The 17549-nt window shown below is 43.5% G+C and overlaps 1 protein-coding gene across 1 annotated transcript in view; it reads left to right on the forward strand.

Moving 5' to 3' along the window:
• The window catches only part of LOC115586540 (NACHT, LRR and PYD domains-containing protein 12-like), an 83272-nt gene that overhangs the window by 6619 nt on the left and 59104 nt on the right, over positions 1–17549 (forward strand). Inside the window, exon 6 of the mRNA XM_030425683.1 lies at positions 4667–4840. Coding sequence (XP_030281543.1) covers positions 4667–4840 — 174 coding nt within the window. The remainder of the gene's footprint in view (positions 1–4666; positions 4841–17549) is intronic.

Below are 17549 nucleotides of genomic sequence, written 5' to 3' on the forward strand. Positions count from 1 at the left end.
TAAAAAGAAGTGGACCTAAAATTGACCCTTGGGGAACCCCACATCCAATTTCATGGGTTCCTGAGGAGCATGTATCCATACTTACATAAAAGCATCGATCTGTGAGATAGGAACAAAACCAGTTGAGGACAGTACCAGAGAGGCCGACCAGATGGCTGAGTCTGTTTAATAAAATGTGATGGTCTACTGTATCAAAAGCAGCGCTTAGATCCAGTAGAACCAACACTGTGAGCTTTTTGTTATCTAAATTCCATCTGATGTCATTTAAAATCTTTACAAGTGCTGTCTCGGTACTGTGGTTTCTCCTAAAACCAGACTGATGTTTCTCTAAGATGTTATTTCTGTTTAAAAAGTCATTAACTTGGTTAAAAACCAGTTTTTCTAAAATTTTACTTAAAAACGGTAAGTTGGATACAGGTCGGTAGTTGTCAAAAACGTTGGGGTCTAAGTTGCTCTTCTTAAGAAGGGGCTTCACCACTGCCATTTTGAAGGCGTTGGGAAAGACACCCGTCTGAAGAGAGCAGTTCATGATGTTTAAAAACTGTTCCTCAAAGAATCCATAAAATGATTTTAAGAGTGATGTGGGAATTGGGTCTAAAGGGCAGGTTGTTGGGTTTACTTGGGAGAATACTCGACCAAGTGTCCTTGCATCAACCAGGGCAAAACTCTCCAGTGTTTCCTCAGGCAAGGACAACAGTTCAGATGCGTTAACAGATAAAACTTGATGGGATAAGAGGCAGGATCTGATGTCCTTGATTTTGGTTCTGAAGTGGTCTGCAAACTTCTCGCAAAGATCGTCTGTGGGTGTCTTAAAAACTTTATTAGAGTTAGAAGCCGTTAAAATATTAAAAGTGGAGAAGAGGAGTCGGGGGTCCTCTGATGAAGATCTGTGCTTTGATTACAGCTTTCTATGTGTGTGAGACAGAGCTGCTCGTTTGTGTTGAAGGTGAATCGGTGGTTTAGAACTTTTCTGATTGGTGGTTGAAGTCTGTTGTGTGATTAAAATGATGTCCCAGACTGCTCAGAGTCCGTACATCCAACTACAATTCCCACAATTCCTTGGGAACAATCCCATAACTCCTCTACAGTTTCCTTCGGGTAATTTCCTCAGTGAGTAGGAATGAGATGGACCGGTGCTGGAACTGTGAAATAATTCTTTAGAGTAACTGTGGTCAGTTGTGCACCAGAGGCAGGTTCAGAGTTCACCTGGCTCTTATGCTCACTGTGCCTGCAGCGTACAGAAGCAGGATGTCGGATTCACTTCTGTTTGAAAATCCACTCAACTGGTTTTCTTTAAGAGCCGTTGGTTCGGATATTTGTTGAAAGAAGCTCAGTGGTACGACGTGTTGTCTGAACACATCTGGAGCTCAAAGTGTTCACAGCTGTTCCAAACAGCCAAAGGTGGAGTGAAGAGCTGCTGGAGACACAACAATGGTTTAAATATGGAGAATCCGTGTCACATGTTCAGGCAGTCTCTGCTGAAGACGTTCATAGTGGTTCACTCAGCTGTTCATATGAATAGTAACAGAAATATTTGTGTAACAAATGAACAAAGAGCTGAGAGAGAAGTTCAAACCCCGCCTCCTTTCTCACCTCCACCCAGGTGACCAATCACACAGTGAGGTGTGTGTTAATGTTGGATTGTTGGTTTTAAAGTGACAGACCCTGTTGGACACAGACCATCCTAATGTAACATCAGAAAGGTGTGGCCACACTCACATTTAAATCTGTGAATAGAAAGTGTTGAATCTTTGAAAAAGGAGCTTTGATGATGTTAAAGTCACGCTGGACAAAAGACACATGGATGTAATTTAATGTCATCTCTGATTGATCACACTGCACGTGTTGACTGTCTGAAACTCTGAAGACAAACTTTAGAACATTGAAGATATTTGTAACCCACATGGTTACTAAACCCATTTATGTCATTTAGAAGAGTTTACATGCCCCACCACAAGGGGGCGCATCAGCCCTTGACTCATTGTCATGATCACACAGCGCGTGCTCACTCTGAGCCGAGCCGCAGACCAGAGCAACCACCGATTTACAAGCTGACGAGCCCTGGAACGAGTCTTTTGTATTATTCTGGATAAGAGGAGCCATTGACACAGATAAGAAAAAACACACAATCTACCCGGGTAGTAGTATATGAACCGAACATTACACACACACCCCACAGAACGGAATTGAACTCTTAACTTCTAATACAGAAGAAAGGACACTTTTATTTGAACTTTTCCTTTTTATTTTCTTTATATTTCTTTTAATGAAAGAGCTCTATTTGTTTTGTATTCTTTTTTTTCTTTTCATACACTGCCAGAAATAAGCAGGTGAAATGAAATAAATTGTATACTTTCAACTTCTTGTTCCCTCATTTGAATAATTTAGAGGTCCAACTCCCCGAACCTAGAAAGAGTGTAAGTGTCAATAGTGTGTTCTTCTAGTCAGGCTAAGGGCGCTACATATTACACTGCTGATGTCAATTATAAATGTGACACCATTATTTCACACATGTTGTTTTCACATGTTTAAATCACATTTTAATATGTATGTTAAACCTTTGTTGACACTTTCACAACATTATTCCAAACTTTGTGAATCTTAGTGTTCATGTCATCAGGTCTGAAGGGGATCTGACCTCGTAGATTTGATGCTGATTGACTCCGAGCGTCGTGTTCAGCTTCATATTTAAAACAGATCTAATATAACATTAAACATTCATCATTGGTTGATTCTTTATGAACCTATTAATCATTTGATTCCTTCGTGCTTCTGTGAATGAAAACAGTGTTTTCTTCTCTGTCAGACGATAACAAACGTGTTTGTTCAGAACCTTTATGATGACATGTGACATTTATACTGACTGAGATATTTAAACTCAGGATGATTTTGATCTAAAACGGTAGAATCAAATGTTCAGTCAGTTTCTGTTGGTTTCTGTTTTGGCTGCACAACATGGGTTCAGGTGTTTGGAGCGTCATTTTCTAAACTTGTTCGGCTCTGAACAGATGATTAAACACTGAATGATTTCAAGCAGGAACATTGTCTTCTCAACTCACTCAATTTATTCTTTATTCAGATTGGAGTTCTGCAGTTGGTCAAAGATCAGCTGTGATTCTCTGGCTGCAGCTCTGAAGTCCAGCACCTCCCATCTCAGAGAGCTGGACCTGGGCTACAACGACCTGAATGATTCAGGAGTGAAGCTGCTGTGTTCTGGACTGGAGAGTCCAAACTGTCAACTGGAGACTCTGAGGTCAGTTCATGTGTTTTTTCTTTGTGTTTACGAAATTTAAATCTCAAACAGAAGATTTAAATTTCCTTCAGTTCTTCACACACACACACACGCACACACACACACACACACACACACACACTCTATGATTCTAGTTATTAATGTGTGTTAATGTGAACAGGTGGGTGAATGTTGACAGGATGATGTCACCATGATGATCATCCAGAAAAGAGAGGTGAAGCCACGCCCCTGTGGTCGACCACCTTGGACCTTATTTCAGAACAAATGAGACAAATAATGTTCTGCTCTGGTTTGAATTGTGTCATAATTCTCACATATGATGTTTGTCAGTTTAAAAAAAAAAATCTCAAGAAAGTCTCAATTTGTCATAAAACAATAATAATAATAATAATAATAATAATAATAATACTGTGAAAACATATATGAACTGGTTCATTTTTGGATCTGTGAACTTAGTTCAAAATGTTTTATTATGAACTGTGAACTGAACTAATTCCTTTCAAAATTTGTGAACTGAACTTTGAACTAGTTCATGTAGAAAGTAAACTTTTCCAACACTGCCTAAAACCAGAAATCTGTTAGCATGTTAGCATGTAAGCACATCTTGTTCCCTCGTCTCAAAGTTTGTGAGTGTGTTGAACGTGTTTCCATTTAAATCTGTGTAATAAGGTGTGTGGTGACCACATATTTGAACATATTTGCACATTTTATTCATCAGTAAATGTCCCACAGTTTAATTATGAAGCTCTTCACGTGTTAAAAACAGTTAGCTGTTGCTAACATGTGTCTGAATGAGACTACAGAGGTTGTCGGGGACATTTAACGTCCTCACAGCGAACACGGAGACTCATCTACTCACTAGTCCGTCTTTACAGGCCCACTTTAGTTACAAACTATTTTAACTGGTGGAAATTGAACAGTTCTCAATTAAAATGTCAATGTATGTAGAGAAGATCTCAGCATGTGAGAGGAGGGGAGATTCCCCTTCACCTGAGGTGTGGGGAGGTGTGAGGGATAGAACAGGTGAGGAGTTCATATGAGGATGATAACAGAAGACAGCTAGGATGACACTTATTGTCCAGTAAAACATCAGAGGGTCACTGCCTTGGGGAAGGCATGGGTAACACCAGTCATAAAGTATGTAACCACTGTTCTGCTGTATACAAGTCAAGACAATATTGAGGACGGCAGAGAACACTGTGGCTCTTCTCTCCATGCTGCATGTATTAAAGAGAAGCTCTTCTGATTGGCCCTTTTAGAGACCACCCATCAAACTGTTCAGAACCAATATCGTCTGATAACAATCGGAGCACCTTAATTAGGGACAGTGATGTTGAGCTGCACATTTAAACCTGAACACATCTGATTGGATTATAAATGGACTTTTATATTCATCATTTATTCTTTATTCAGATTGGAGTTCTGCAGTTTGTCAATGATCAGCTGTGATTCTCTGGCCTCAGCTCTGAAGTCCAACCCCTCCCATCTGAGAGAGCTGGACCTGAGAGACAACGACCTGCAGGATTCAGACGTGAAGCTGCTGTCTGATCTGAAGGACAGTCCACACTGTAGACTGGAGACTCTGAGGTCAGTACAGGGTTGGAGTCAGTCCACGCTGGTTTCAGCAGTATTGTTCTGACGAGCCAGAAGCTTGTTATGATCTTGTGTTGAGTTGATGTGAAGACGACTGGATTACAGCTGACAGCATCACAGGATGTGTAGACACAGTCGTCCTCATTCATCACATGTGATCTCTCTTAAACACTAAAGAACTGATCAGCTGATCTGTGTCACAGCTCTCAGGTCTACGGTGGTCCTGAAGGTCATAACACAACATTTTACAAAACATCCAATTGTTGAGAGGGACTCGGGTTCTGTCCAATTACAACCAAGAACGCTGTCCCACCTTTTCTGTTGATGTGTTTTGACCTTCAGGGCCACCGTACAGATCAGTGTGACTGAAGCACTGCTCTGATTTTAGAGAAGCATCATTACATTTAGTAACCATGTGGTGTTTGTACAGAGCAGAAGCTGTGCTGAAGTCCAGTAACCACAGCTGATGTTTGACTGTCAGTCTGTGTATGAACATGTAGGAGCTTTAACATCATATATTCATCTGTCCATCTGTCTTTTGTTTGCTCCACGTGTTTTACAACAGACTCCATATTTACATATTTGTAATGTTTCAAAGGAGATGAAATATTCAGGTGTGACTGAGACTCTGGTTTTTAACAGCTGTCAATCATCATTAAAGTGTTTCTGCAGTGATGATGCATTCAGGGACTCTGCAGTTTATTTCACTGTGTACTTGTAAACACTCATGTATCGCTTCTGCTCTCTCTCATTCTCTCATCAGCTGGAAGTGGTGAAAGGTGGAGGTGTTGAGAAGATCAGCTGTGTCCTGATGATCAGAGAGGTTGAAGCAGCACCATCAGCTGGTGGGTGGGGAGGCTCTGACTGGGCTGTGCTCCATTACGTTAGGAGAGAACAAATAATATGATAATGTCACTATAAAAAGACTTGATGTTCTCTGCAGTCAGGAGGGAAAATATGTTAATCTGCCAGCATCAACAATCAACTGAAATGAGTTGTAAAATATCAGCAAAGATCTAATATGATATGATATTAATACAGTGACACAGTTGAGCTCAGACTGCTGTGAACTAGTTTGACAAATAAGCATCATAAAATGAAGTGTGACAAAGTATTTTCCATTAAGAAGCACTGACCTGCCTGAAAAGAAGCAGGAAGAAGTGAACACTGATTTAATCTCAGCTCTTCTCCACAACTCACTAATTAATTTCATTAATTAATCATCATCAATTTACTTCTATTCCCGAACCTGTGTACCTTCATACGCTCTCATCTAACTACAGTGCCTTGCAAAAGTATTTACCCCCCTTGAACTTTTCCACATTTTGTCACGTTTGAACCACAAATGTAAATATATTTTATTTGGATTTTATCTGATAGACCAACACAAAGTGGTGCATAATTGTGAAGTGGAAGGAAATTGATACATGGTTTTAATCTTTTTTTGTTTGTTTTTTTAAGGTTTTTTTAGGTTGATAAAACTCCGTAAATTAGCGGTCTGCTAACTTGATCTCTCGAGAGGGAGTCTAACACAGTTTCACGGTGATTTAGACCATGGATTAAATTAACACTGGAATATCCCTTTAATGTCAGTGTGAAGAAAAGTGGCCCCAACACTGACCCCTGGTGGACTCCACAAGCACTGTCCAAACTGGACCACATGTCCTCACCATCTTCAGACTGCTGCCTGTTATCCAGAGAGCTTCTCAGCCGGGTCAGAACCACCTCTCTTGTACCACACCTCTCACATTTATTAATCCATCGGTCACGATCGATCGTATCGGATGCTTTCTTCAGATCAATAAATACCCAGCTGCATATTTCTTTTGGTCTCAGCAGCTTGTGGTTTCTTAAGTAAGTTCAGTGACTGCTGAAGATGTTGATCTGTTGGGTCTGAATCCGTATCGACTGTCAGTCAGTAAATCGTATTTATTGATGAATTTGTTGTCTGTCAACAAAGAGTTGTTATAAGATTCAGTAAAACTGCGGCAGCAGAGAAACAGGCTGTAATCTGTGAAGTGGTGTTTGTCTCCAGTTCTGTGCAGCGCTGTGACTTCTGTTAGCTTCATTTTACTGGGAATTGACCAGTTTGGAGTGTGTCAGAAAAGTCGAGATCCATTTACTCCTGCCAAACACAAATACAGGTATAAAGGACATTATACATAGTCCTGAAATGATTGTGAAATATATCAAAGCTCTGCCGACTGCATTGTACTAAACATGTGATGATTCTGTCATGATTACAGTAATAATATAAGTAATAACTTGGTGATCACAGTAAAAGAATGTGTAATGTTTAGCTGGGTTTGAAATGGATGTACTGAAGTTTAGAAAGTTAATGAAGGAAATGTTAAATCAGTAGAGAAGCTGGGACGAGCTGAGGCCAAGAGGAAGTGTTGCAACACTGTTCGGTTGACCCCTCGGTCGCTGTCACAGGACGGTCAGATCGTTGAAGCAAGAGAGTATATAAATCAGAAACACAGACTGAAGAGCGTTCTTCCACTCGCTCCAGTCTTGAAGAAACACCTGAGACGGAGTATGTGAGCATCCTAAACATCGCAGAGAGAACTTCAAGAAATCTTAAGCAGAAACAGACCAGGATAATAAGAGCACAACATGCTGTGGGTTACAATTTGGATATTGGAGTACTTTTGTTCACTATGCTGGTGTGAAGTTTGGACTTTGGGGAAATTGAGAGACCTTGGCCGGGTTGTGATTTGCCTAAAGGACTTTCAGCAGGAAGGGAAAGGCAAGCCATGGAAAGACCTGACCCTCTCCATCTCACCTACATTTAAGTATTTTAACCAGAACTCAGCTCTTTTAGAATAATTTGTTATTTACAGTATTGTGATTTTATCAATAAGGATTTTTGATCACGATTGATAGTAAATGAAATAAGTATTGCACTGTATGCTTTGCACTTGCTAAAATCTATGCAATAAAACCTACATAATAAAGTTAAAGTTAAAGTTGTGGACATTGATTTTATATCTCTTTGATGGAAGTAAAAGTCAGGTGTTAAGTGTGCATACTATCTTAAAGGTTCTTAAAGGTTACTCTAGCCTACCAAATTGAAACAGTCCCTTAGGGTTTACCAAAAGCCCCTAAAATCCAACCTAGCACCAGACCACGTGGCTGGTGGCCATATCTGACTCAAGGGCTTCGTGTCAGGTTATGATCCAGAGGAAGCAGGTAGACGTTCGGACTCAGGCAGTTAGAAGCTCAGAGAGTCTCCTCACTACCAGCTTGAGAAATCCCCATTTAAATTTCCACTTTTAAAGTAACCTCTTGTAGGTTTAGGGATCTGACCCTTTATAACGGAGAGCTGGTCCAGTCCCTCCTGGACAGGGTCTAACTCGGGATCTAACAGGTGATCAGTTACAGATGTATGTTAGTGGTTTAACAATTTCCCTCAATGATTTTATTAACTCTTCTCATGTCAGCGTCATTACAGCCAGTGGAAGTTTAGTTTGTACATTCATGAACAATTTGTATAATGTGTCTCTTCCACTGCTGTCAGAAACATCCAGTCAGGATTATTTTACATCAGATCTCCGTTCTTCTCTTCAGATCTCACAGAATCAGAGATTCTTCCTGACAGTTTGGGTCCAAACACTTACAAAGTCATGATGGAAGCCATTAACTACATCATCCATATTGTTAATGATCATATCATTATCAATAAAGTGCTGATGATCATTAACATGTCTAGAACCATTTCCAATAACAGTTTAATATGTTCCTTTATTTTTGTTTTCACTATTAATAGATTGCTATAATATTCCTTCCTACTAATTCTCACAATATTACTGAACTTTATATTGTTTATATTTATTTTCTGCCTCTTTGGTTCTGTGTTTTATGAATTCTCTATAAAGTCTATTTTTCTTTATGCAGACATTTTGTAATCCCTTATTGATCCATGACTGTCACAATTGATTTGATTTGTTTTATTGGAGAGTTTTTTTTATCATCCAACAGTTTGAAAGCTTTAAGAATATTTCATCTGCTTCGTTGAGGTTTTCTTCTTTATATAATATTTCCCAGTTTTGGTTCAGTAATTGATGTTAAAGCGTTCATTGACTCATCTGTGCTCTAGTTTAATGTCCTCCTTGTAGTTGCTGTCACAAACTGTAAACTCTGGTAGGTGCTCACTGATCAGCTCATTGATCAGTGATCCACTTATTGATTGTTGTGTGATACATGAGTACATATGTTGTGTGTCAGTGTGGCTCAGTGAGATGTGATCCCGCTGCTCTGTAAACTCTTCATTGTGTTGATGAAGTCTTCAGATGGTTTGTGGTCACTTGGATGAAGCAGATCTATATTAAAATCCCCGCAGATGAACGAGACCTTCTGATTGGACGCTGTGAACATTTCTTCCATCCGTTCCTTGAAAGTTGCAGCATCAGAACCGGCTGCTCTATAAATACAGCTCACAGTTACATTCTTGCTGTTTTTCATGTATATTTCTGCTGTGAAACATTCTGAGAAGTTTCTGACTGCAGTTGCCGTTCTCTCTGCCAGCTTGAAACTAAAGTTTGTGTCCACGTACACAGCCACACCTCCTCCAGTCGGGTTCTCCCTGTTTATGTCCTTCAGTTCAGAACCAGCTAATTCAAAGTCCAAACCCTTCACAGGGTCCATCCAAGTTTCTCATATTGCAGTTATGTTCTGCAATATGAGAAACTTTCTGTTGCGGGTCCGTGTTGTTGCTGGATAATATTTCTCTCCACTGGTTTTATCTTCTGCTCTTTCTAACACCGAGTCTCATTGGTGTAAATGTGGTGAAGCCTTTCAGATAGAACCAGACAACGGCACCGCTCCGTTCTGACATCCATCGTGTCCAACGGGTCGGCCACCGCGGCTTTTCACCTCAGCGAGCACATGGACGCTCGTGAACTTGTGACCAGAGTTCAGCTGGTTGAACTGAGCAGCATCTTGATGTGCTCTGGGGGGGGGGGCAGGGGAATATCCCAAATTGTGGCCCAATTGTTGGAAAATGCGCACTAAAGTGTCCTCTTGGTTGGCAAAACACACTAAACTGCCCCCTTGGCTGGTTAAAACATGATAAAGTGCCGTCTTTGGAGCCAAAACGTGTGCTAAAGTGCCCTTCTTTTCGCCCCTGCCCTTCAAAAATTCTGTGCACGCCACTGGCAGTGAGCGCAGGACGACTTCAGGTTCTGTCTGAAAGACCCAGAACTTAAAGATTAAACCTGATTTCTGTTCAGATTTTTTACTTTTTTAAAAATAAGAGAAAGAACAAAACTTCAAAAACAGCAGTTTTCCCTTTTCTTTCTGTTTTCTCTCTTTGTGTTGGTGCCCTTCATTGTTCTGTAATATAATTTCAACATTTATTTATTTTGTTGTTAGTTAATTAGCTTGATTACAATATTAGTAGCATTGTTTTTATGATTTTGAATATTTGATCAGGCTTTTGTTTTGAAGGCACTGGCACAGGTGAATCTATATATATGACGAGGCAGGTGGTGGGAGGGTTGATGGTTTTTACCAGGTGACAGAGAGACGCAGACGCTCATCAATTGTTTTCCACTCAAAGGAAAATAAACCGCAAAACAACAATGAATGGAGAATTGTTTAGTCACAACCCTGCGTAAGATTCAGTCTGTAAGTGCCTCAGTGGCCTGTTGATTTAGATTTTGTTGATAACGTTTTTTATTTGGACAAAGGGCATTATTATCTAGAACAAATCTGCCACTACACAAAGTAAAAGAAACTCCTTCAAAGTTGATATTTTTTGTCACATGTGGAAGAAGATTGTTTGATCGTCATGTGGAATGAACCGTCGGAATTGAAGAACGGACGTCGCACAAAACTGCCAACATCATCGGTATGTGAAAAGGTTTATTCTGGATGCTGACTGGAAAACGGCTCAACTATTGGAGTGCTGGAATCATTGTTTCACTGAAGATGGATGAATATCTGAAGTTATAAGAAGTTGTCGGAGTTTGGTTGATTCATTCATAAAGCCGAGGTGCAAAGTCTGTCTATGCCACAAATCATGTTTATCTGTATTGTGAACACTGGAAACAAAGAGTGTGGAAAGCAAAACAGGTTCAAAAGGGTTTGAGACAAAGAGACATCGCATCAGAAACAAAGAGCGACGCTTCGTCAAGTTTACAATGAAAGGTTTAGTATTTTATATCAAAACGTGCCAAGAAAAGAGGTCTTTAAAATGCAAACAGGCGGAGAGGTACATGGAACAAATGTGTGAATCCACTGATAATGTGGAACCTGTGCAATCTAGCTTAACTAAGATCATCAAGTGTCATGATGAAGATAATGAGATGCATGAAGATGTCATAAATCTGGTTTGCCAAAGGATGAATGTGAGAGGCAAACTGAATATTTTCAAGCAAAAAGGATCAAGTTGTAAGATTTCACACACTTTAAGAAGGTAAAGACTTGGTTATCTGAAGCTGGACAGCCATATGTGCAATCAAAGGACAATGAACTGAACCTCCTAACAACCGAAGTGTGCTTTCTGATGAAGTTAATCCTGAGGACAGAGCTTCTAACATCTCATGTTTAAAGGACAATCATCCCAGATCACACACTCCACCTCATCTGTGAGAATAAAGGTAGAAACAGATAAAGCTGCACTTATGGAGCGCATGGCGACATTAAAAAGGAAACATTTACTGGAAGCCAGAGAGGAGGAAATGAAACTGGAAGAGGAACAGTTGGCTGTGGAAACTGAACTTGCTGAAGTCAGTGCAAAACTTCATGTGCAGGAGATGAATTCAAAGTGTGGCTCTAAATGATCAGATGGAATTAACTCATATTTTGAAAGGAACAAGCCAACTGAATCCTGATGCTGATCTCTATGAGTGAATCTCATCCTGCGACCCGGCTGTGACCGTCAGGCCTCAACAACCATCTGCATCAACACAAAGGGACCTCAGATCAGTGTTAAACAGCAGCCAAGCACAAACAACACAAGTGGATCCTGATGATCAACAGACAGGAAGTGAATCATATCTGAACACAGTATGCAATGAAAACACCCAGAATGATGCTGTGAACATCATGCAAAGACAGAGTGACATCACTGCACTGTTGGTTCAACAAAATGTAACATCTGCTCTGCCAACAAGAAATATTCTTGTGTTTGACGGCAACCCTCTTCAGTTTCAGTCCTTTATTAGAGCTTTTGAAAACTGTGTGGAACAAAAGACAAATAACTCGAGTGACTGCTTGAATTTTCTGGAGCAAAACACCAGGCGGCAGCCGAGAGCACTGGTGAGGAGCTGTCAGCATCTACCGCCTGCTCGAGGATACCAAACAGCTAAATACCTTCTTGGTGAACATTTTGGCAATGAGTACAAAATAGCTTCTGCTTACATGTACAAAATTTTTAACTGGCCTCTCATGAAGCCAGAAGATGATGATGCACTTTAACACAGCAAATCATCTAAATTGTGGTATCGCAGATAATCATTTGATGTTTATATACTTACCTATTGACTTAGTTAAAGTGATACTCCCTGCAGAGTCCTTGGTGTTATGTTGTAGTACGTATAAGAGTCCAGCAGACGGATTGACTAGTTTGGTCTAGCTACCGGAAAGCGCGGATGTCAACAAACAGGTAAGTAGCTGCTTGCACAAACACACTGTTTTAACTACTTTTTTATTCAGTTTGAGTCATACACGCTACAGTGCTGTGTTGTAAAGTGTCTGCTGATGTTGCATAACTTTTGGTGTGAGATGTGGAGCATGTTAAGATGCTTAAAACACAGTGTAAAGTTCTGACCCCATGCTGTTAGCGTTCAATGCTAAGTCTCCGTTCACGGAGCTCTGTAATGGCTGGACCAAATGTGTTCGCGTCTTCGGTACTGGCAAGTCAAGGGTAGCTTGAGCAATGAAGCTGTATGTTTAAATCGACCGAAGTTCTCCTTTAAGTGCCTCAGATGCCTTTTCATTTAGATTTTGTTGATCCATCCATCCATCCATTTTCTTCCGCTTATCCGGGGCCGGGTCGCGGGGGCAGCTGCCTGAGCAGGGACACCCAGACTTCCCTCTCCCCGGATACTGCCTCCAGCTCTTCCGGGAGGACCCCAAGGCGTTCCCAGGCCAGCTGAGTGACATAGTCACACCAGCGTGTCCTGGGTCTTCCTCGGGGTCTCCTCCCGGAGGGACATGCCAGGAACACCTCCCAAGGGAGGCGTCCCGGGGGCATCCGAAACAGATGCCCGAGCCACCTCAGCTGGCTCCTCTCGATGTGGAGGAGCAGCGGCTCTACTCTGAGTTCCTCCCGGGTGACAGAGCTCTTCACCCTATCTCTAAGGGAGCGCCCTGCCACCCTGCGGAGGAAACTCATTTCGGCCGCTTGTATCCGGGATCTTATTCTTTCAGTCATGACCCAAAGTTCATGGCCATAGGTGAGGGTCGGAACGTAGATTGACTGGTAAATCGAGAGCTTCGCCTTTCGGCTCAGCTCTCTCTTCACCACGACAGACCGATACAAAGACCGCATTACTGCGGCCGCTGCACCGATCCGTCTGTCAATCTCACGCTCCGTCCTTCCCTCACTCGTGAACAAGACCCCAAGATACTTAAACTCCTCCACTTGAGGCAGGAACTCTCCTCCCACCTGGAGGGAGCAGGCCACCTTTTTCCGGTCGAGAACCATGGCCTCGGATTTGGAGGTGCTGATTCTCATCCCAGCCGCTTCGCACTCGGCTGCAAACCGCCCCAGGGCATGCTGGAGGTCCCGGCTCGAAGGAGCCAACAAGACCACGTCATCCGCGAAAAGCAGAGACGAGATCCATTGGCTCCCGAACCAGATCCCCTCCGGCCCGTGGCTGCGCCTAGAAATTCTGTCCATAAAAGTAATGAACAGAACCGGTGACAAAGGGCAGCCCTGCCGGAGTCCAACATGCACTGGGAACAGGTCTGACTTACTGCCGGCAATGCGAACCAGGCTCCTGCTCCGGCAGTACAGGGACCGCACGGCCCTTAACAGAGGGCCCCCGACCCCGTACTCCCGGAGCACCCCCCACAGTATGCCACGAGGGACACGGTCGAATGCCTTCTCCAAGTCCACAAAACACATGTGGACTGGTTGGGCAAACTCCCATGAACCCTCGAGCACCCTGCGGAGGGTATAGAGCTGGTCCAGTGTTCCACGGCCAGGACGAAAACCGCATTGTTCCTCCTGGATCCGAGGTTCGACTATCGGCCGAATTCTCCTCTCCAGTACCCTGGAATAGACTTTCCCGGGGAGGCTGAGGAGTGTGATCCCCCGATAGTTGGAGCACACCCTCCGGTCCCCCTTTTTAAATAGGGGGACCACCACCCCGGTCTGCCAGTCCAGAGGCACTGTCCCCGACTGCCACGCGATGCTGTAGAGACGTGTCAGCCAAGACAGCCCCACAACATCCAGAGACTTGAGGTACTCAGGGCGGATCTCATCCACCCCCGGTGCTTTGCCACCGAGGAGCTTACGGACTACCTCAGTGACTTCGGCTTGGGTGATGGATGGGTCAACCTCTGAGTCCCCAGCCTCTGCTTCCTCAATGGAAGGCGTGTCAGTGGGATTGAGGAGATCCTCGAAGTATTCCTTCCACCGCCCGACGATGTCCCCAGTCGAGGCCAACAGCTCCCCACCTCCACTGTAAACAGTGTTGGTGGAGGACTGTTTCCCCCTCCTGAGGCGCCGGATGGTTTGCCAGAATTTCTTCGAGGCCGACCGGTAGTCCTTCTCCATGGCCTCCCCGAACTCTTCCCAGACCCGAGTTTTTGCTTCCGAGACTGCCCGTGCTGCCGCACGCTTGGCCTGCCGGTACCCGTCAGCTGCCTCAGGAGTCCCCCGGGCCAGCCAGGCCCGGTAGGACTCCTTCTTCAGCTTGACGGCAACCCTTACTTCCGGGGTCCACCACCGGGTTCGGGGATTGCCGCCGCGACAGGCACCGGAGACCTTACGGCCACAGCTCCGGACAGCCGCTTCAACAATGGAGGTGGAGAACATGGTCCATTCGGACTCTATGTCCCCAGCCTCCCTCGGGATCTGGTCAAAGCTCTCCCGGAGGTGGGAGTTAAAGATCTCCCTGGCAGAGGGTTCTGCCAAACGTTCCCAGCAGACCCTCACGATACGTTTGGGCCTGCCAGGTCTGTCCAGCTTCCTCCCCCGCCAGCGGATCCAACTCACCACCAGGTGGTGATCAGTTGACAGCTCAGCCCCTCTCTTCACCCGAGTGTCCAAGACATACGGCCGGAGGTCAGATGACACGACCACAAAGTCGATCATTGATCTCCGGCCTAGGGTGTCCTGGTGCCACGTGCACATATGGACACCCTTATGCTTGAACATGGTGTTGGTTATGGACAAACTGTGACTAGCACAGAAGTCCAGTAACAAAACACCACTCGGGTTCAGATCGGGGAGGCCATTCCTCCCAATCACACCCCTCCAGGTAACACTGTCATCGCCCACGTGGGCGTTGAAGTCCCCCAGGAGAACGACGGAGTCCCCGGTTGGAGCACTCTCCAGTACCCCTCCCAGGGACTCCAAGAAGGCCGGGTACTCTGCACCGCTGTTCGGCCCATAAGCTGAGACAACGGTGAGAGCCCTATCCCCGACCCGAAGGCGCAGGGAAACGACCCTCTCGTTCACCGGGGAGAACTCCAACACATGGCGGCTGAGCTGGGGGGCTATAAGCAAGCCTACACCAGCTCGCCGCCTCTCGCCGCGGGCAACTCCAGAGTGGAAGAGAGTCCAGCCTCTCTCAAGGAGTTGGGTTCCAGAGCCCAGGCCGTGCGTGGAGGTGAGACCGACTATTTCTAGTCGGTACCGCTCAACCTCCCGCACCAGCTCAGGCTCTTTCCCCCCCAGTGAGGTGACATTCCATGTCCCCATGGCTAGAGTCACCATCCGGGGATCGGGCCGCCGGGGCCCCCGCCCACGACCGCCACCCATATCCCTCTGCACCGGCCCCTTCTGAACCCTCCCGCGAGTGGTGAGCCCACGGGAGGGTTGATAATGTTTTTAATTTGGACAAAGGGCATTATTATTTAGAACAAATCCGCCACTACAAATATGAAGTACTTTTACTGTGTACTTTTCGAGTAAAACTATTCCACATCAGAGTTGGGTGAAATATACTTATTCTTTTTCTCTGTTAAGGATTTTGACACAGGATTACTCAACAATACACAGTAAAAGTACTTCATAGTAGTCAGGAAGTACTAAGTTCAACAGGATATGACAGTATACTTCCTAGACTACTCACATGAATAATATGAAGTACTTTTACAGTGTACTTTTGTACGAGTAATCCTGTGTCAAAATCCTGAACATGGAACAAGAGTACATATATTTCACCCACCATTAGTCTGATCACGGCTCCAGAACACACAGAGTCCAGGCCCATTTTCAGCTGCTCTGCTGGAGCTTTACATGGTTTTATGGTGAGCAACAATCTGGTTCTTTAAAGGCAGAAAATCACTCTGAAACAGTTTTAATTGGTGTTTTGGGTTTGTTGTTGATCCTGCTGCAGGTGCAGAGGTCCATCTGCTGAAGAAGACCAGGTGATATAAGAGAAAGCTAACTCACTCACACTAAAACACAGAGAAACTTTAACACATCTGTAAAAAGGTTTTTCAGTAATATTCACTGGAAGAGAAAGTTTAGGGACTTTTTATTCATCTTTAAATATTTTACTCAAGAAAATAAAATACTTGTCTATTGAACTGATCAGAAGAGTATGGAAGCTCATTACTACCAGAAACAAATGAATGAAATGTAGGAATTAAAGAGTACGTGGTAGAAAGTCAATAATTACACTTTAGAGAATTATATTATTCTGACAGGGTGAATTCTATATATGAATGTGGACTACGACCTGTTTTTAATATCTTTTATTGTTGTGCTGTTTGTCTGTGGAGGTTTGATATTTGTAAAACTTCCCTCAAGCTGCAAAAAGTGGTTTAAAAACTGTGAATATTAATTTTCACTGAGCTGCAGAACCAGGAAGTAAACACAGAAGCCAGGAAACGTTTTCAGGAGAGAGATTCTCATTGGTCAGAACGGACGCCATCTTTGCATCTGGTGTGTAGTTCTTCTATAAATCTGCGATGTGAACTCACTTTAATGTGTCACACTGGTGGAGCTCCCCTTTCACTCACAGGAGGTTCCTGCAGGAACCTTATTTAAAGGGTTCCTGTAGGAACTTAATTAATGAGGCTCATTAACGCTTTGATGTTTTATTTTTCTGACTCTTCATCCTCCTGCAGCTGCTGCTTCATACAGATTACAGATTAGTGTCGCGTCTCATGTTCAGATTGTAATCCTGTTAGTAATCAGTAATCAATGTCTCTGTAATCTGATTACATTCTGTTTACTGTAACTTTAACGTAACACAGTCACCTTTTTCTGTGTCCTTATGATGTAATCTGTTACATGTACTCCATTACTCCACAAACCTGCTCCTGAATGAACTGCAGGCAGTTAACAGCAGCTTATAGGGTCCTCACTGATGCATTCACTTGTAGTAGGAAATCACAGCTCTCTGATCACCACAGACCTTTAAACCATTCAATTATTTCAATGTACATAAACTGTGTGTATACATGTGTGTCCCAGCACACACACACACACACACACACACACACACACACAAACTTAGAGGGGAGGAGCAGCTCTGTGTCACTTGAGAGGCTGAAAGTGAAAGTGTTCACTGAG

This window comes from Sparus aurata, chromosome 8, assembly GCF_900880675.1.
Source record: "Sparus aurata chromosome 8, fSpaAur1.1, whole genome shotgun sequence".
Lineage (NCBI taxonomy): Eukaryota > Metazoa > Chordata > Actinopteri > Spariformes > Sparidae > Sparus > Sparus aurata.